Here is a 17,606-nt window from a genome sequence, read left to right as displayed (position 1 = left end):
AAGATAGGCTGCAGGGTCTTCCAAGGAGACAGCTTTTCACTACTCCTGTTTTGCCTGGCCCTCGACCCACTGAGTAACCCCATTAATGAGCAAAGACATGGACACGCTCAAACATCCAATAAGAGAACATCCAAAGAGACAAGGAAGGTGACATCTACTTTAGATGGATGATTTAAAACTCTTTGCACCAAATGCCGAAAAATTGTCAGAATAACTCAAATTAGTGAAACGGTACTCTGACAACATTCAAATGGAATTTGGCCGAGATAAGTGTGCCAAGTGTACATTCGTACAAGGCAGACCAACAAAAATGGACAACCTAAAAATTGAAAAAATACAATAATACAGGAGCTAGACAACAAAGCATCATGCAAATAATTGGAGTCAATGAAGGCCACCAAATATGTCACAAACAAATATGCAAAACAATTACCAAAGAATACCTACGTGTAACTTGGCTGATCATGAAAACAAACGTTTCTCCAAAGGACTAAAATTAAAGCCACAAACCAACTCACAATATCAGTGTTCCAATACAGCTACAGAATAATAAACTGGCCCCAATTAGAAATCAATAAAACTATCTGGATATTAAAAAAAACAAGAATAAACTCCTTGGCATCCACCAAATGTTCAACAAAAATCAATACATATCGAGAATGTACCAACGGAGACGAGAAGGAGGTAGCGGCTTGATAGAACTCGACCAAGTGCACAGAGTGACAAAGGTAGGATTGGCCGAGTACGTGAAAAGTGCAACAGAGTACCAAATCCAATTTGTAAGCAAACACGAAGACAACAAACCAGAAAAGGTATCCCCAACCCACCGAGCAAAAAATTTCCAAAGACAGGTGTGCATGGAAGATATTACACATGAAACAAAACAGCAACGAATACAGCCCCAATGATTGCAAACACGACAAGAGAAAAATATAAAACGAAACAGCAGATAGATATACACCGACAACTTAGAAAACGATAAAAGAGCAGGAATGTTGAAAAAAAACAAAAAAGAAAGAGCTGGACAGATTGGGCAAAGACAAGGAAGGCTCTTTAGAATGGCTAAGAAGGGGTCAGCTCAACTGGGATGGAGAACCAATCAATATAAATGCCCAAGACCAAGAACAGGTTACCAATGGCATTAAAAAAAGAAGGTGGGATTGAGTCAATCAGCCAAGTTTAGGTTCTGCGAGGTAGAAACAAAGTACGAGCCATCGGTTGGGATGTAAAAAAAAAAACTCGTCAGAGCTGCTGCACACTCAAGGGCACAGCAAGATATGTAGAGTAATTCACTGGCACATCTGAAAAGTCTCAAATCCCAGTTCCAGAAAACTCATGGAAACACGTATCAAAAGCTGGATATAGTGCTGAGATACAGACAAAGAAAAGAGGCATTGCTAATTGAAGAGTTAGTCCCTTGCAATGTTGGCCAAAACAACACAGAAATCAAGAAAATGACCAAATACCAAGACCTCGAAAATGAAGTGAAAAGACCTTGGAAGTAGAAGAGCACCACGATTGCACCCGTGATTATTGGAGCAATGGGAATGATGAAGAACCTTACAGAGATCTTAAAAACCATCCCTGGGAATATTACTATAAACGAACTGCAGTTGAAAACTGTCCGGGGCTCGGCGACGAACCTCAAAAGAGCCCTCGGACCAAAACTTTGGCAAAAAGAAAACTTCACAACTTGGCCCACGATTCATGACCGTTTACTGAACCCGAGGTGGATACTTCGAGACCCAGGAGGACTTCTGAAAACCTTCTGAAACCGACATATGGAGATGATCACACATACGCACACAGGCACACAGGCACACAGACACACAATGACTTCAGACAAACACAGCCGGTGACATTGGGTTAGGGATGTCATTTAGCAGAGCCCTCTGGGTGCCGGTGACACCATCTTTCGACGTGGCGTTTATTTCTACAGCCAGTGGAGATATTCAGGAGAAACCTTCCAAACATAGGATAACCAATCAGGGCTTTGCTCACGCTTTATTGAGTGTACCAGATATCTTGTTGCATGTTTTTAAGTTGATCTTGCCGAGTTAATAAATTGATAACACTGGTCAACAATTTTTTACTTTCTGAATGTTGTCTAGATTTCTACAAGTGAATTAGGGTATTCTGGCACTGCTGAATCAGGAAATGGCATCCGTTTCTCTCCATCAGGTCAGGTTTTTGTGCTAAGTTGATTTGAAAAAATCAGATCTTGTGACAAAATCAATTACATTTTTGTGGCATTATCAGCTGATTTTTGTCAACACATATCATCCTAAACATGTTTTTAAGAAAAAAAAATGTTTTGCCAACAACATTTATTGATTACATGATAGAAACATCGATTACTGTCATCTGAATGGTGGGCATTGATAAAGGTAAGTACAAGTTAAATTGCATGTTGCGTCACCACTGTTCAAACTTCAGGGCTTGAACTTCCGTTTCTTCGAACTCCTGGAATGTTCAGCGGCAGGGAGGTCTCTCTTCAGATTCCAACAGTAGTCAGCCATCATGACTGCGTCCCAGCGACCCTGATACCTGGTCTCCATCTCCTTCATGTCCTGATGGAATCTCTCCCCCTGCTCGTCACTCATTGAACCCAAGTTCTCAGGAAACCGGTTCATATGTGAAAATAGGTAGTGCATCTTGATGCTCATGTTGCAGCCCAGGTTTCTGAAAGCAGTCAGCATGTTGTTGACAAGTTCTGCGTAGTTTCTGGCCTTATTGTTGCCAAGAAAGTTCTTCACTACCAAAACAAATGTCTTCCACGCTTCCAGTTCCACTTCGTTCATTGAGTTTTTGAACTCTGGATCTCTGATGAGCTGACGGATCTGAGGACCATCAAAGATGCCAGCTTTCAACTTCTCCATGGTCAATCCTGGAAAAGCCTGGCACAAGTAAGTGAAGCAGTCACCATCTTTGTCCAGAGCCTTGGTGAACTGCTTGATTAAGCCGAGCTTGATGTGCAGCGGTGGGAAGAGTATTCTGTCTCTGTGTAGGTATTGTACATTCTTCAGAGTTCGTTATTTCAAGAAATACAACTTTTTTGTATCACATTATTACAAAATCTGCCCCATTAACTTTAGTTTTGATCCACGAACTTTATGCTTTACATCACCAATTTTTGGAAGATTTTGAGGTTTTATGACTTCAAACTGATCCCTTTTCGACATAATCACCCAGAACTATCGTACCTGATTACTTCTTGTCATTAAAATAATTATTTCCAATCAAAACAATTATTTGACATGACATTTTACCCCCACCAACTTCTTCTAAAATGCTCCACACATGCGTACATGTGAACAAAAATGTAAAAAACGACATGTGGCCATATCTCAAAAACTTGACCTGATTGAACAAAACTAATGTGAGTTTTGGATTCAGCGCATCAGATTCGTCCTAAATCAGCTTAAAAAATGCAGACAACAAATTTGTTGTTGACCAGTGTAATATATCCACACACCTAATCCCTTTATCAGTCATGTATGTTTAAGGGAATTTTTGTAGTCTTTGTAACAAAAATTTTGACCAAACTTTCTGATCTACTCTCGCATACATACTGTCTGAATGTTTTATGAAGTACAAGCTACACTCGCTATTGAATACTCAATAAAATATATTGTACTCAAGGTGGTATCTTTGCATTCAAGGCAGCCAGAAATGTAGATTCACAGCTATACCTGTGTAAGAGTTACCAATCTATTAAACTTTCTTTTTCAGAGCCAATGGAATATGAAGCACGCACAAATAAACCACCTATGTTATAGTCGGGTAAAAGCCATCCGAATGTGAGCATCATCTCTCGTTCAAACATCAGACAGTTAACAGAAGAAAGAGGTAAACGACCGAGAGACAAGTAATTAGTAACAGCTCGATAACTACACATCAAAGTGAATGGAGTCCAAAGGGGAATGTGACAATCATTTAAGGAAAAACAAGTTGGATAAATCCTCATATTCACAGAAATACGACATGAGGTCACCCCCTGCTTCCAAATTGTGAGTGGTTGTCAAAGCGTTTCAAATACCTGGCATTGTGGCCTAAGTTTTGTGTGAGCAGCACATTCAATGTGATAATGACTTGGAGGGATTCCAAGTTTCTTTCGCTCAATTATCCATTCAACCTTAGTGGGCATTTTCACTGGAAAGAGTGATATGGAAGAAATTGCTCTCAAACCAGCAGCTAACCATTGTGCACTCAATTTATGTTTTGTACAATTCGCTGATTGGTCGCTACTGGTAATGAATGTGGAAAAATCAAAACTAAAGTGCTTTCTCAGTCCATTAGCTGTTCAATGGCCCTGTGGTGTATGTATTATGCCAGCTTCAGCTTTCATGATATAATCATTGTCACTTTGAATTTGCGAGGAAAGAAGGAATTGTTTTGTAATATTCCTTCTAAAAAAAACTTAGTGGCATTGTGGTTAAAATGTGTGCTCTGAATCTGGGAGGGTGGGTGGTCAGCGGTTGGCCGAGTCATACCAAAGACTTTAAACATGCTGTCTTTCTTAATTGACACTCTGCATTTATAGGTTAAGGCATGAAAAAGGATTAAAATTATTTGTTTTCCAACCACAATTATGCAACTGGCAGGAAGTAATCTGCATATTAAAGTAGTCGCAGTTTTCTGTCTGTCTGTCTGTCAGGCTACGTCATTACGTCTGACATCATTACGGTATAGGAAGGCTGACTCCAACATCCGCCATTTACATTTCCATGCAGTTTCGGCCAAACGCATTGTTGAACGGGTCATATTCATAATCGCCACGTCCTCTATTTGCGTTTCCTGTTCAGTGTGAAACGCAAACAAAGTGATTGTTAAAATTATCATCAAATATCGAAAGAATGGGCGTCATGGGCCTTCCAACGACAGAGTATGTATAGGTCTTAGGCATCATTCCTGAGGCCTCGCCTTCAGGCCATTTCTGGTTTTGTTTTGTTTTTCTGGAGTGATCGATGCAGTGAGTTACGGACTTCCTGCCCCGGTTTACTTTTCCTCGGAAAGTTTAATGCTTTCACCACGGGAGTAACTAATTAGCCAAAGTTTCTTAACACGGTAATATCATTTGCATAATAATAATAATCATAATAATAATAATGATAATAACGAGCAGGGACGCATGGAAATTCCATGTAATGTGAAATACGACTTCAATCCTCAACTCTCCCCAATCCCCTCCCCCCTCCCTCACAAACCCCAAATCCTTAACATACACCTCCCAATGCCAAGTCCTCACCCTCCCCCTCTCAACCCAAAGTCATCAATCCTCTCCCCACTTTAAGCTCTCAAACTCCCTCAACACCTATCACAGTCACCTGTCCAACCCACAATCCTGCGATATATGCAGAAAAGACATGTGACGATGAGCAGGTCATGGCCTGTTACGGTCGCCTGTCCAACTCACAATCCCATGAGATATGCGGAAAAGAAATGTGTCCACAAGCAGGTAAATGGCTGCCTGACCAAACCACAATCCCACGAGATATGCAGAAAAGATATGCAACAATAAACGACTCAAAACCAATTATCTTCATCCTGATGCATATTTTTGAACTTTTAACAATCAAATATACAAGAGATGCAGCGATTCCATGCATATACGTCCAATTTCTGTTGTTTCTTCATGACATTAAAGTCTTTTAATAATGTCTAAATGCTCTGCTAAAGTTACACTCTGTCACTGCTTATTGATACGAGGTGTTCTTGGCAAAGCACTCATGGGTCTCTTCACACTCATTATGTACGACGTGGGGTTTAACAGATAATCCTTACAGCTCTCACTCACACTCTCAATATGTCTCTCCAAAAGGACCATTTGGAAACCCCCCCCAATCTACTTTCTCAACAATCCTCTGAAAGAAGTCCTTTCATTCAAGCTTCTGGGTCTATCTGCCATGATCTTTCCTGGGAAAGCCACATTTCCAACCTGGCCTCCAAAGCCGGTTGCCGACTGGGAATCCTCCATCGACCAAAGTCCTTCCTCGGCCCACCTGAGCTCCTGACCACATACAAATCTTTTGTCCGCAGCCTGATGGAGTACTGCTCTCCTCTCTGGGCTGGTGCTCCTGCCTCTCACCTTTCTCAGCGTCACACAAGAGAAACCAAGACATTTAGGATCATTGGCATCTCCCACGATGAGGCTGAGTCTTTGGGCCTCTCACTCTCTCACCGCAGGCAGGTCGGTGGTCTTTCTGTCTTCCACCATCTCCTCTCCACTCTCACCCCCACCCCCTGGCTCTGTTTGCGATATGTCCACCCCCCTCCCCCCCCCATATTTCCACAGGACACTCAATATCTGCCAGCAACTCCCTTCTGGTAAAACTACCAAAATCACGAATCACTGCTCCCCTTCACTCATTCCTCTTTATTCCTGCCTTTGGAATAAAGCCCCATTTGCTCTTCAATCACATTCTTCCCTCCAGGTCTTCAAAACAGCCACTCACCACCACCTCTTATCATCCCCCATCCAAAACATCGATCTTTTCTACCCGTTAATCCACCCCAAACCCACCTCCTTTAAATTCCCTGCTTTCCTTCCTTAAAGTCCCTGTAATGTCCATCTTGTATACCCCATTTTACCCGCCCCATCCCTCTCCCTTCCACAGATCTCCTCATGTCTCTGTTCCCCACTGTTTTGTCCTTCCCTCTCCCGCTCCTCTTGTCTCCAACCCCCCTTGTTGGGTGTTATGTGTTAGCTCTCAGGCGAGCCTCGACAATGTATACACAAAAAAAAGCTCGATTTATTAAAGAAATATGCAATGCAAATTGCGTACATTCCACTTGACACCACGGCCGGTCATATTTGTGGACTGATCGTTTTTCACCAAGACACCCATGTTGCACATGTGCAGTGGAATGAAAACGTGTCTCTGCTACTCAGCCAGAAGTAATTTGTGCGCGTGGTTTCAATGTTTTTCTTATAACAGCATTTTGTAAAAATCTAATACTACGAATCTAAAATTAAAAAAAAGAAATCATGACCTCAGGCGAATTCCAAATCATTTGGGTCTAACCTCTATTTGAGAGAATTCCACATAGTTATTTGGGCAGTGCATGAGTTACCAGATCGTTGTCTCGATTGCTGAGGCTGATCTTCTCACAAGGCCCATGACACCTATCGGCTCAAAATGCTTTGAACTGTGGTTTTGGAAGGTGAAGGGAAAATGTATAAGGAGTGCATAGCGATTGTGAATATGACAGCTCCGAGGCGTCTTTGGCTTCGCAGAGAGCAGTGAGAACCAAATTGGCGGCTGCAAGATTTTTCATCAGGAATCCATCGGGGGTGGGTGGAGTCAGGCGAGCTGCCCAACCAATCGGCTCGTTTGCTTAAACTCGCATATTGTCACGCCTTACGTCATAATGTCCTGGCTATGCCTAATCCATCTCTCCGGAAGTTTAGTTATTGTAATTCCAGATAATTTATGCATAATAATTTGCTATTTTGACACATATGTTATGACACACCTAATTCCGGTCAGTTATGTTCATTTAAAGTTCTGTTCTTTTCAAGAATCCACTTTACGTATTGAGCAATTATATCGGCAATTAATTAGCTCTGCCGCCGAAGGTGGATGGAGGTTGTGTTTCCAGCCCTGTCTATGTCCGTTCGTCACACAATATTTGGCGTTGTTTTCAAGCAATCATTCTCACAAATTTTGTGTATGTACGTCATCGGCCAAGGGACAGCACCACTTAATTGTGTTGAAGATCTGTGTCCGGATCATGATCAGAGAACATTTTCAGTGAATCTTCATCACTGAGAGATAGGGCAAAAAACGATATACAGCACAATATCTCAGAAGGTTATGTTTGTTTTTGTTTGAAACTTGGCGAGCATGTTGGATGTGTCACAAGGAGAACTTGATTCGGTTTTGGTGAAGATCCGAATCCAGATCCAGATACGAGAATTATTTAATTTCTCAGTGATTTGTCAACATTGAGATATGGGCTAAAAACGATATTTCATGATATCTCAAAAAGTTGTGGACAACTTATGATAGTTATGAATCCGGATCTGGATCCGTGAATATTAAAGTCATTTTTCACCATTGAGATTGGGCCAAAATGACGTTGCAGGATATCTCAAAAAGTTGCGGATGGATTCGGACAAAACTTGGTGGGCTGGTTGGGTTATTTAGCAAGGAATCATTGATTGAATTTTTGTGAATATCTGAATCCGGATCCGGAATTTTTTTAAGTGATGCTTCACCATTGAGTGATTGGGCTAAAGTGATATGTCGCACGATATTTCAAAAAATTATGGACGGATTCGGACGAAACTTGGTGGATGAGTTCGTTAGGTGACGAGAATGAGCGGATTCAATTTTAGTTAGGGTCCAACTCCAGATCCGGCCTATCAGTGGGATACAAAACATAAACTCATCAGCCTGGTAGAGGTATGTGATCGACTGAGTGCCATTCTAGTTTTGACTGCAAACTGCCAGGGTGTTTGTGTTTGGGTGGAAATGCTCTATGGCTGAAGTTTGAGCCCTCTATGTTTACTTCCCCCTCAGGATTAAGGAGTGTGGGGTTCAACGGTTGTTTATCTCATCCAACAGCACCACCCTCCCTGCCTCCCTGGCACAGCCACTGCCCCCATCCCCACACCAATACTTTTCCTGCCCCCCCCCATATCCCGGCAGTTGTCCTACCCCCACCCCAAGCCTTGGGCCCTCCTGCATCCACCCGTTCCCTCCAATTCTCCCACCCTCCGGCATTCAAATTCTCCAACTCCCTCCCCCACCCCATCAATTCTCCTACCCCACCAGTCCTCCAACTCTCCTATTCCCCCTCCCCCTCTCAATTTTTCTCCCAAGCAACGCAGGGTACCCCTGATCGTAAATAATATATTGCAGCTCAGGGAAAGTTATGTCACAAAGAGTGGGGTACTCGAGCCCATTTATATATTACATATGATTAATTACAAATTAAAATTAGGGTATATTTAACTTTTCTCTTCGAGCACATTTCTCACACAGTGGCCTTTCCTCTCTCCATCCCTCCACCACCCCAGCCCCAACACACCCCTCACACTCGCAATTCAATGAAAATTCTCAATCTTCTGTATCTGTTCTACTCCCGACTTCACCCAACATCCTACCTCACTTCCTTTACACAATTCCCTTCATCTGCGTATCCCCTTCTGCGTTCGAAATATACACCATCATCATCATCAACATCATCATACTGTACTTTTTTTGCAACGTAACAAAAGGAACAGCAGAGAGAGAGAGAGAGAGAGAGAGAGAGAGAGAGAGAGAGAGAGAGAGAGAGAGAGAGAGAGAGAGAGAGAGAGAGAGAGAGAGAGAGAGAGAGAGAGAGAGAGAGAGGAAAAAACATCAACAGCAAGGATTATGGACAAAATAGATGGAGACGGACAACCAAGGGATGTGGGTAAGAATGAGAGGTCGGGAAGGATGCAGTAGGTGGGAAAGATGGATACAGAATCAAACTCTCAAGAAGGAAAAACTGGAAATTTCTTGGTTCTGGGTTTGGAGCACATTTCTTTACAGAGTGGTGGTGGTGGTGGTGTCGAAGCAATCTCTCGGCAAGGGCGACGCCGGGTGGTTTGTCATTGTTTTCTCAGTATTTGTGTGGATTTGTATAGGTTTTGTACAGCTGTCCCATCAAGAAGGGCCACATTTGAATAACTACATTCAATCAGTGAAAAAAACCGTAAAAACATAAAGTGATGCCGTGCGTAGAGGGAAACATTTGAGAAAGGTGGAAGTAAAATAGAATCCAAGACCAAGATTCAAGAGAAAGGAGTTTAATTTAGTGCGGTATTAATACAAGAATAGAAATGGCACTCACCATGCTCACACCGCCTGATTGTTCTGCACTGCACATACTAGACAACGGTGCCATTCCAACAGTCGTGCCTTGGAATTGAATTCCCCTGTATGTCAGGCAGTTGGGAATTGATGCACAAAATAACATCAGTTGGAGAGAAGGATGCACATCAGGACATTGAGAAATGTTTTACAATTGCAGATAATCCACTTGTGTCTTGGTGCAGGGAAGTCGTGGTGGTGTCTTTCAGTGTTGTGCATATACTCAATGCAAAAACAAATGTATTAACGTCACATTGTGCAGGGTTGTCATTTACAACTTCCACCAAAAGGAACATTCCTTACAATGTTATTCTGCAGATCTTCCAGGAGCAAATAAGATGATATCGAAGATTATCTTTATATCTCAGTGGTAAAGGGCTGGCCTTGTCTCCAAACACAATGAAATAATAAACTAGAAGGGCACTCGGTAGAGTGCATAACCTCCGCCACGTAATGCCTGAACCACGAGAACATATCGGGCTCAATACAGTTTTTGAAATACCATGCTATACAGTACTATATCGTTTTTGGCCCTATCTCTCAATGGTGAAGAATCATTTGAAATTTTCTCATCGTCGGATCCGGATTTTCACCAACATCGAATCAACTTGGCGTGGTCACACACCCAACCTTTCCACCAAGTTTCATTCGAATCCGGCAACACCTTTTTGAAATATCGTGCTCTCTATCGGTTTAACTCTATCTCTCAATATGGTGAAGAATCACTTCAAAAAATTATCAGATCTGGATTCAGATCTTCACAAAAATTAATCAATTCTTCCTCGTCACACACCCAACGTGTCCACAACTTTTTGAGACATCCTGTACACAAACAGATAAACAGACAGAAAGGCATGAAAACATAACGTCCTTCACCTTCGGTGGCGGAGGTCATTAATTAAAAGCCCATAATGTTTGCAAAGCTAAGGGACGTTAATGGTATCATGACTAACTGGATGAGGAACTGTTTCTAGGCTAGAAGCAACAATGGACGGGGAGTCACTCTGACACAGGATACCTGACTGCAGGTGCAGGGATGTTTAATTTGTTCAGGGTGCCGACGATAACTCGCCCACTCTTTGCTAAATCACCGTGTGATCCTAAACGTCCCTCAATGGCCGGTCCCGGAGATGGATCCCTCCGGCTTAATGTCCGTCCACTGGAAACCGCCACGTATTGATGAATCGCCCTTGATGCGAAACACCAGGGTCGCGATTCAAACCCAAGCGAGACAACTCAGACGTGAGTGTGCATACGTCTCGGCCATCCTGCCAGACCCCTCTCACATATACCCTGGGATACAATGAAGTGTTCAAAAATGCTGCAAAAAAGGAAGAGCATTTCAAGTTGAAATCTAGGATGTATGGTCACGTTGCAGCACACGTTTACATGTGGCAAAATGACGTCTTGGTTGGTCACAATTGAAACCGTGACCAGGCCTTCCTCGATCATCGTGTTCACGTAACACATACGTGGGCACAGTCGACGAGTTCCAGCAAAGAGAGACCATACTTACATCATGGAAAATAAAAATATGGTGTTTCTGGTACTGGTGAGTATCTAATTCTCAGACCATTTTGAATGCTTGATCCTCATAAATTCACCAGTCTTACACATTAAGGTATCTCTCTGGGATTGAAAGCATATTTACAAGGATATCACTTTATTCCTTCAAATTATCCCCACTAGAATTTCCTTCAAAACGACCGCCCAGATCTCGGGAATTCGACTTCTTACGTGACGAGCTGGGAGTTGTCGTGCTTTTGTCGAGCCAGCAGTTGCTTCTTGCGCCACCTCAGGAAGTTAAAAAGTGTTGTGCTGGCATCCAGTCCGACTTCCACTTTGTCTCCGTTCGTCCAGACTTCAACACCAACCAATGCGATGCGAATGTTGAGAGCCTTATAGAACTGGCAAGGTTGTGGAAATTGTGCATTCGTCGTTAAAATTTGTTTGTTGGTAAAGTTGATGGTAACAACAATGTGACTACAGTTAAGCCAAAAAAAAAAAATGTTGCATTGGCGTAACGGGTCACTGAAAAATAGGGTAGGTCGGTCGGGATCTTTTTATTTTTTATTTTTCCTAATAAATCCCTCCCAAAATCTCCCCCGGCTCGAGTACCACCCTTTTTGTCGGCGGGTTCTGTCCGAAACATTTCCGGGTTTTTGCGATCGCGATCGCAATCAACAAAATACTTGAAAACGATAGCAAAACAACAAAAATAGCAATAAAATAGGGTCGGCAAAATTTTTCGATAGCAAAAAAACAAAAAAAAAACGTAGGGTCGGCGGAATTTTTAGGGTCGGGCGGGTTACGCCAATGCAACATTTTTTTTTTTTGGCCTTAATAACATTCACCAGTCAAGATCTGCAACTTTATAAAATTAAAATATGAAACTTCACAAAATGCCGAGGAATAGCATCAACAGGTGGACGAGAGTTCCAATTCATTCTCGAGTTGCATCGAGGATAAAGATTGCAGGTAATGTAATGTTTTTCTTCAACAAATTGCTTCCCAGGTCAAAAAACCAGTTAAAACCAGTACACATTTTCAACTGGTCTCTATTGGTTCTAATTGGTCTTTAACTGGTCTCTATTGGTTTCAACTGGTACCAGTTAAATTCAGTCAGAATTCCAATTTCCCAGTTGAAAAAACCAGTAGCTCATATTTGTACCAGTTAAAGTCTTACTGGTCCCAGTTGATACCAGTTACAATGTACTGGTCCCAGTTGATACCAGTTAGTTAAATACATGTATTTCAACTGGTAATATATCACTCTATTCCAATTTCCATATTAAAACCAGTAAGAAACCAACTGGCTTTACTGGCACCAGTTGGCTACTGGTTTTCAACTGGTACCAGTTGACCAGTAAGCTACTGGTCTTTACTAGTTTTTTGACCTGGGTTTGTAACAAATGTTAACTGAAAGGTCAATACCGCAACAACTACGACTACAACAACAACAACAACAACAATAACAACTTCGACTTTAACAGCTCAAAATATTGCCACCTTCTTGTCAGTTCAGCTAGGAAACGTTATCGGCCAAGTCTTTCACGAACAGGCTGGCCACACCCGACGTTTGACCGAAGGTGATTTTGGTAGGAATTTGCAATTCCTTCCAGGGTGCCAAAGATAGCTCGCTTACTCTTCATGAAGGCACCATGGGACCGTTAACATCCTCAAACGACGAATGCTGGCAGACGAGTCCTCTGGTTTAACGTCCCTCCGGTGGACAGCGCACAGATTGATTCCTCACGCTGAATGCGAAACACCAGGATGACAGATTATCGCTGGGTTGGGATTCAAACCAAGGATAGATAGCTCAGAAGCGAGGACACATACCTTTCGGCTATCCTGCCATGTTTTGATTTATAAAATGAGGATACATACCGACAGTAACAAATAATTATATAAATTAGCAAAGGAATAATAAAAAAAAATAAAGTAGCACAAAATTATATAGCATCTTTCTGAAAGGTGAAATAATTAATGGGAAATGAACAATCAGTGAATCATTTTGTGTTAAAAACACATTTTGATGAAACATCGCTCTGTGTTCCTTCGACAATGAGGTCAACGCATCAGCTCAAACCGATGACTTACGATTCCAATCCCTTCTTATAACTACACTTGCACATTGTCTATTTGTGTATCGCAATTTATATTAAAGAGCAATGATGTCCACTGATGTCTTTGTCTTGCAAGTGATTTATGTACAACCGACACGATATAAGTCGTACAGCGGATAAGCTCTCATATTTTAACAAATTGTGCATTTTATGAGAAAAGCATGAAATTTCTAGCATAGTTAGGTCATACCATAATGTTTATATTCAGATGTGGAGGGAAGTCAGATTTGACCTCTGAGGGGAGGGGACAGTGAGAGGTCAAATCCAAGATGGCCGCTAGTCACCCGGGTCTAATGTTCAAACGTCTTAATTTTGGAACCAGACCGCGCAGAAAAACATTTACGGTGTCATTTCCAACTAAATTGGGGGTGCCCATTCATTTGGTGATACCTTTGGGATTGTCAGAATTCAACGCAATGAATTTCAGTCAAGGTCAAGGTCAAAATTTATCAAAAAATAAGCAATCAGTTGAAATTTGCAAATGAATACCGAGTGGTGTCATTGTGGCGAATTTAGTTATTTAGGCCCTCAAAGGGTGTGCTTGAGGTGGATGTGGTGGTTATGTATTGTGTATATCCATGCTTAGACTAGCTGGGTATAGATGCATTATCTGTAGAGTTCTATGTTTTGTTGACCCTTACCAATAAATAAATCCTGGATAATGACATGTATCTAAGAAGATAGCCTCGATGTAAAATGTGGTATGGTAGTTGGTGCTTTCATTGTGTTTTTGTCTTTCAGAATCTTCTCTCCTGCCATGATGATTTCGGCGCAACCATGCCGAAGCATCGCTTCCTGATGGACCCTCCCCAACCCTCTAAATCCAAGCAATCCAAGCCACCCCCCAGCACTAACTGGGACATTTGTGTCCTCTGCCAAGTAGTAACACATGAATATTTGCAGTGTCCTCTCAGATCAACGAAACAGCCCGTTGATAGTGGCTATGCATCCCTGGCAGAAGACCTTTTCCGGTTCCATACCCTTCAGCACATGCCAATGGACCTCCACCTGGAGCAATTGGATGGTGGGAATGGCATAGAACCACTCTGAAGGCACACGGGGCTGAGTGGCACAAGAAATGCCGGCTAAAATTCAACAAAAAGGTGTTTGACGAGCAAAGTCGGGGAGCATTGACTGCAGGACAACGAAGTACCTCTTCTGTGCACACTCGATCTGCTCACAGCCATCCACAGTCCACAGAGCCTAGTTGTTTCTTCTGCAATGAGCCTGCTGGTTCTGTAGATTTACATAATGCATCAACTGACAACATCGACACAAATGTGCGGAAGTGTGCCCTTTAACTTGAGGACACTGTTCTTTTGGCCAAGCTTGCAGCAGGGGACATGATGGCCATTGAGGCCAAGTTCCATCACCACTGTTTGCATTCACTGTACAACAGAGCCAGGCAGGCTGCACCCAAAGGCAATGGTGGAGATGATTCTTGCCTGCATGGCATAGCCTTTGCTGAGCTAGTGGCATACTTGGAAGACATGAACGTTGATGAAGGCAGTGCTCCTGTGTTCAAACTGACAGACATCGCTCAGCTGTACAAGGTCAGACTGTAGCAAAACGGATTCACATCACCAGACTGAAAAACTGACTGCTTACTGCGCTTCCTGATCTGAGGGCACATTCACAGGGAAGAGACACAATTCTGAGTTTTGAGAAGGACATTGGACCAGCCCTCATGATGGCCTGTCATCATGACAGTGATGCCATGCACTAAATGCGAGCAGCACAGGTGGTGCGCAAAGAGATCTTTGACTCAAGTTTCTCCTTTGATGTGTCATTCCAGGCAAATTGCCAGCAGGAGGCTGTGACACCAGCCCTCTTGGCTCTAGTCAACATGATACTCGATGAGGCAAACATCGAGCATCAGACTCAGCTGGTACACACAACCACCACAAAACCTGTCCTAGCAATCTCCCAATTAATGGTGTTCAACAGTGTAAAGCATGCACGGAACCTGGATTCACCAAGCTCAGAACGTCAGAGCCGCAGCCGAGAAACTCCACTCCCACTCTATCTGTCCCTCAAGATCCATGCAGTTACATGAAGTAGAATGCTAGTTGACACACTGTTCAATCTGGGATTGTGTGTTTCCTATGACAGGCTGTTGCAACTCACATCAGACATTGCCAATGGTGTCTGCCAGCGCTTTAGGGTGGAAGATGTAGTGTGTCCACCAAACTTGCGTCACGGACTGTTCACAACAGGGGCTGTGGACAACATCGACGACAATCCAAGTTCTGCAACAGCCAAAGATTCCTTCCACGGCACCGGAATCTCGCTTATGCAGCATCCGTCACACACAAATGACGGAACTGATCGTGGTGTACTAGTGATTAGTCAGTGTGGCTCTTCCACCAAGTCAGTGACACCTCTGCCATCAGCCCACACAATTGTGCCACCCACTGCCCTCAAGACAAAGGACTTTAGTGCGCCGGCTGTACAAGGTCGCGCGAGACCTTCCAACCTACTGACTGCTGCAGCTGCCACAGAAGATGAGTATGCATGGCTCAGCAAAGTCAAGACAGCTGTTGAAAAGTCTACCATGGATGGCAGGATATCATGGTCTGCGTACCACGCTGACGCACACCAAGCTGCCATCCCACATGCAGCAAACAACGCACTCTTGCCTCTGTTTCTTGACAATGCACACTCAGTGGCAATGATACGGCACTCCATGGACATCGTCAAGGAAGCAGTTCAGCACGTGAACTCTGGTCAGATTCCTGTCCTTGCTGCTGACCAACCACTGTATGCTCTTGCTAAGGAAATCCAGTGGGCCTGGCCAGCCACTCACGGGGAGAATCATTTTGTGATCATGTTTGGTGGTCTACACATCGAGATGGCTACGTTGAAGTTGCTGGGAGACTGGCTGGAAGACAGTGGCTGGACGAACGCCCTGACACAGGCTGACATTGCAAGTTTCGGAACAGCAAATTCCTTCATACATGCCAGCCATGTCACCAAGACCCGCCATGCACACCAGGTCACAGCTGCAAGCCTTTATACACTCCTCCAACAAGCTTACTGTGAAGACTGCACATCCGATGATACTGACGCCATGCAACCTGATAGTCCACCTTTTGAGGAGTGGTGCATACAGTGAACAAAGGGCCAGTGTCCACTTTGACTACTGGCTAAAGACCTTGTCATTGGAGCTTATCTTGCTGCGGTACATCAGGTCTCTTTGTGAAGGTAACTTCCAGCTGAAAGTGGAATCCCCGACTCAGATCATACCATGGATGTTCGCCCGAGATCACACGCACTACTCCAGATGGCTTCGCGTACACATCCGTGACATGACGACTCTCTCTGAAAAACACCCAGATGTCCTATCAGAATTCAAATCTGGAAATTTCGTGGTGCGCAAAACCAGCAACAAGTTCTCTGCCATGGCAGTTGACCAGTGCCATGAGCAGAACAATGCAATGGTCAAAGGTTCTGGTGGGGCTATTGGACTGACTGGCAATCCTGGAGAACTCAGACACTGGATGGTAGCAGGGCCAGAAATTGCAAGGATCACTACAGAGTTTGAGCAACAGGCCACAAAGCAACAGCATGGTGCTGGCGACACTGGACACCATCACCATGATCCGCAACCTGGAGTGCAAGCAGCATTCCTGAAGGAGGTTAAGGCACTTGTGACAGTGCTGGAAGAGATGGGGAATCCATTTCTAGAACACAGTCAAGACCAACTAGTCATTGACACAAGGGACATCGTGGACACCCAAGTGGCTGAAACTGTGAGAAGGATCGAGACTCTTGGTGAGGAGCAGTACACCAAGTTTGTGAGAGAAAGGCTGGAACAGTGTACAACACCTATCACACAAACACTTCCAAAGAACAAGTTGCCACTGTTCAGTAGGCCACCGGTCAATATTAAGTCAAAACAGAAGGCACAGCTCGCAGCACTGAAGAGTGACTGTGGTCTCTTTTCGAGGCTGTACATCTCCTGTCAAACACGAGATGGAGACATGGACAATTTCTTCTCCCATGAAAACCAGGCAGCCCCGCCAGCTCTGTCAACTGGAGGGAAAATTCGGATTGGGGTTAAATGAGATCTACTTCGCTGCCTGGAATCAGATCTGCTCAAAAAGAATAGTGTGCCTATGGTTGATGCAAC

The 17,606-nt window shown here is 43.4% G+C and overlaps 1 protein-coding gene and 1 pseudogene across 6 annotated transcripts in view; one reads left to right on the top strand and one right to left on the bottom strand.

Annotated features, from left to right (window-relative positions):
• LOC147033820 (disintegrin and metalloproteinase domain-containing protein 12-like) overlaps nucleotides 1-17,606 on the bottom strand; it is an 868,480-nt gene that overhangs the window by 173,812 nt on the left and 677,062 nt on the right. For all 6 annotated transcript variants that reach the window (XM_085871429.1, XM_085871449.1, XM_085871421.1 and 3 more), the window contains 2 exons: nucleotides 11,583-11,752; nucleotides 9,826-9,910 (listed from right to left, as the gene is read on the bottom strand). In XM_085871429.1, coding sequence (XP_085727555.1) covers nucleotides 9,826-9,910; nucleotides 11,583-11,752 — 255 coding nt within the window. The remainder of the gene's footprint in view (nucleotides 1-9,825; nucleotides 9,911-11,582; nucleotides 11,753-17,606) is intronic.
• Nucleotides 14,763-17,541, top strand: LOC147033822 (uncharacterized; annotated as a pseudogene).

Source organism: Eptatretus burgeri, chromosome 1, assembly GCF_056783735.1.
Source record: "Eptatretus burgeri isolate ZD-2024b chromosome 1, Ebu_testis_v1, whole genome shotgun sequence".
NCBI lineage: Eukaryota > Metazoa > Chordata > Myxini > Myxiniformes > Myxinidae > Eptatretus > Eptatretus burgeri.
Note: the sequence above shows the minus strand (reverse complement) of the source record. Positions and strands in the feature narration are given on the sequence as shown.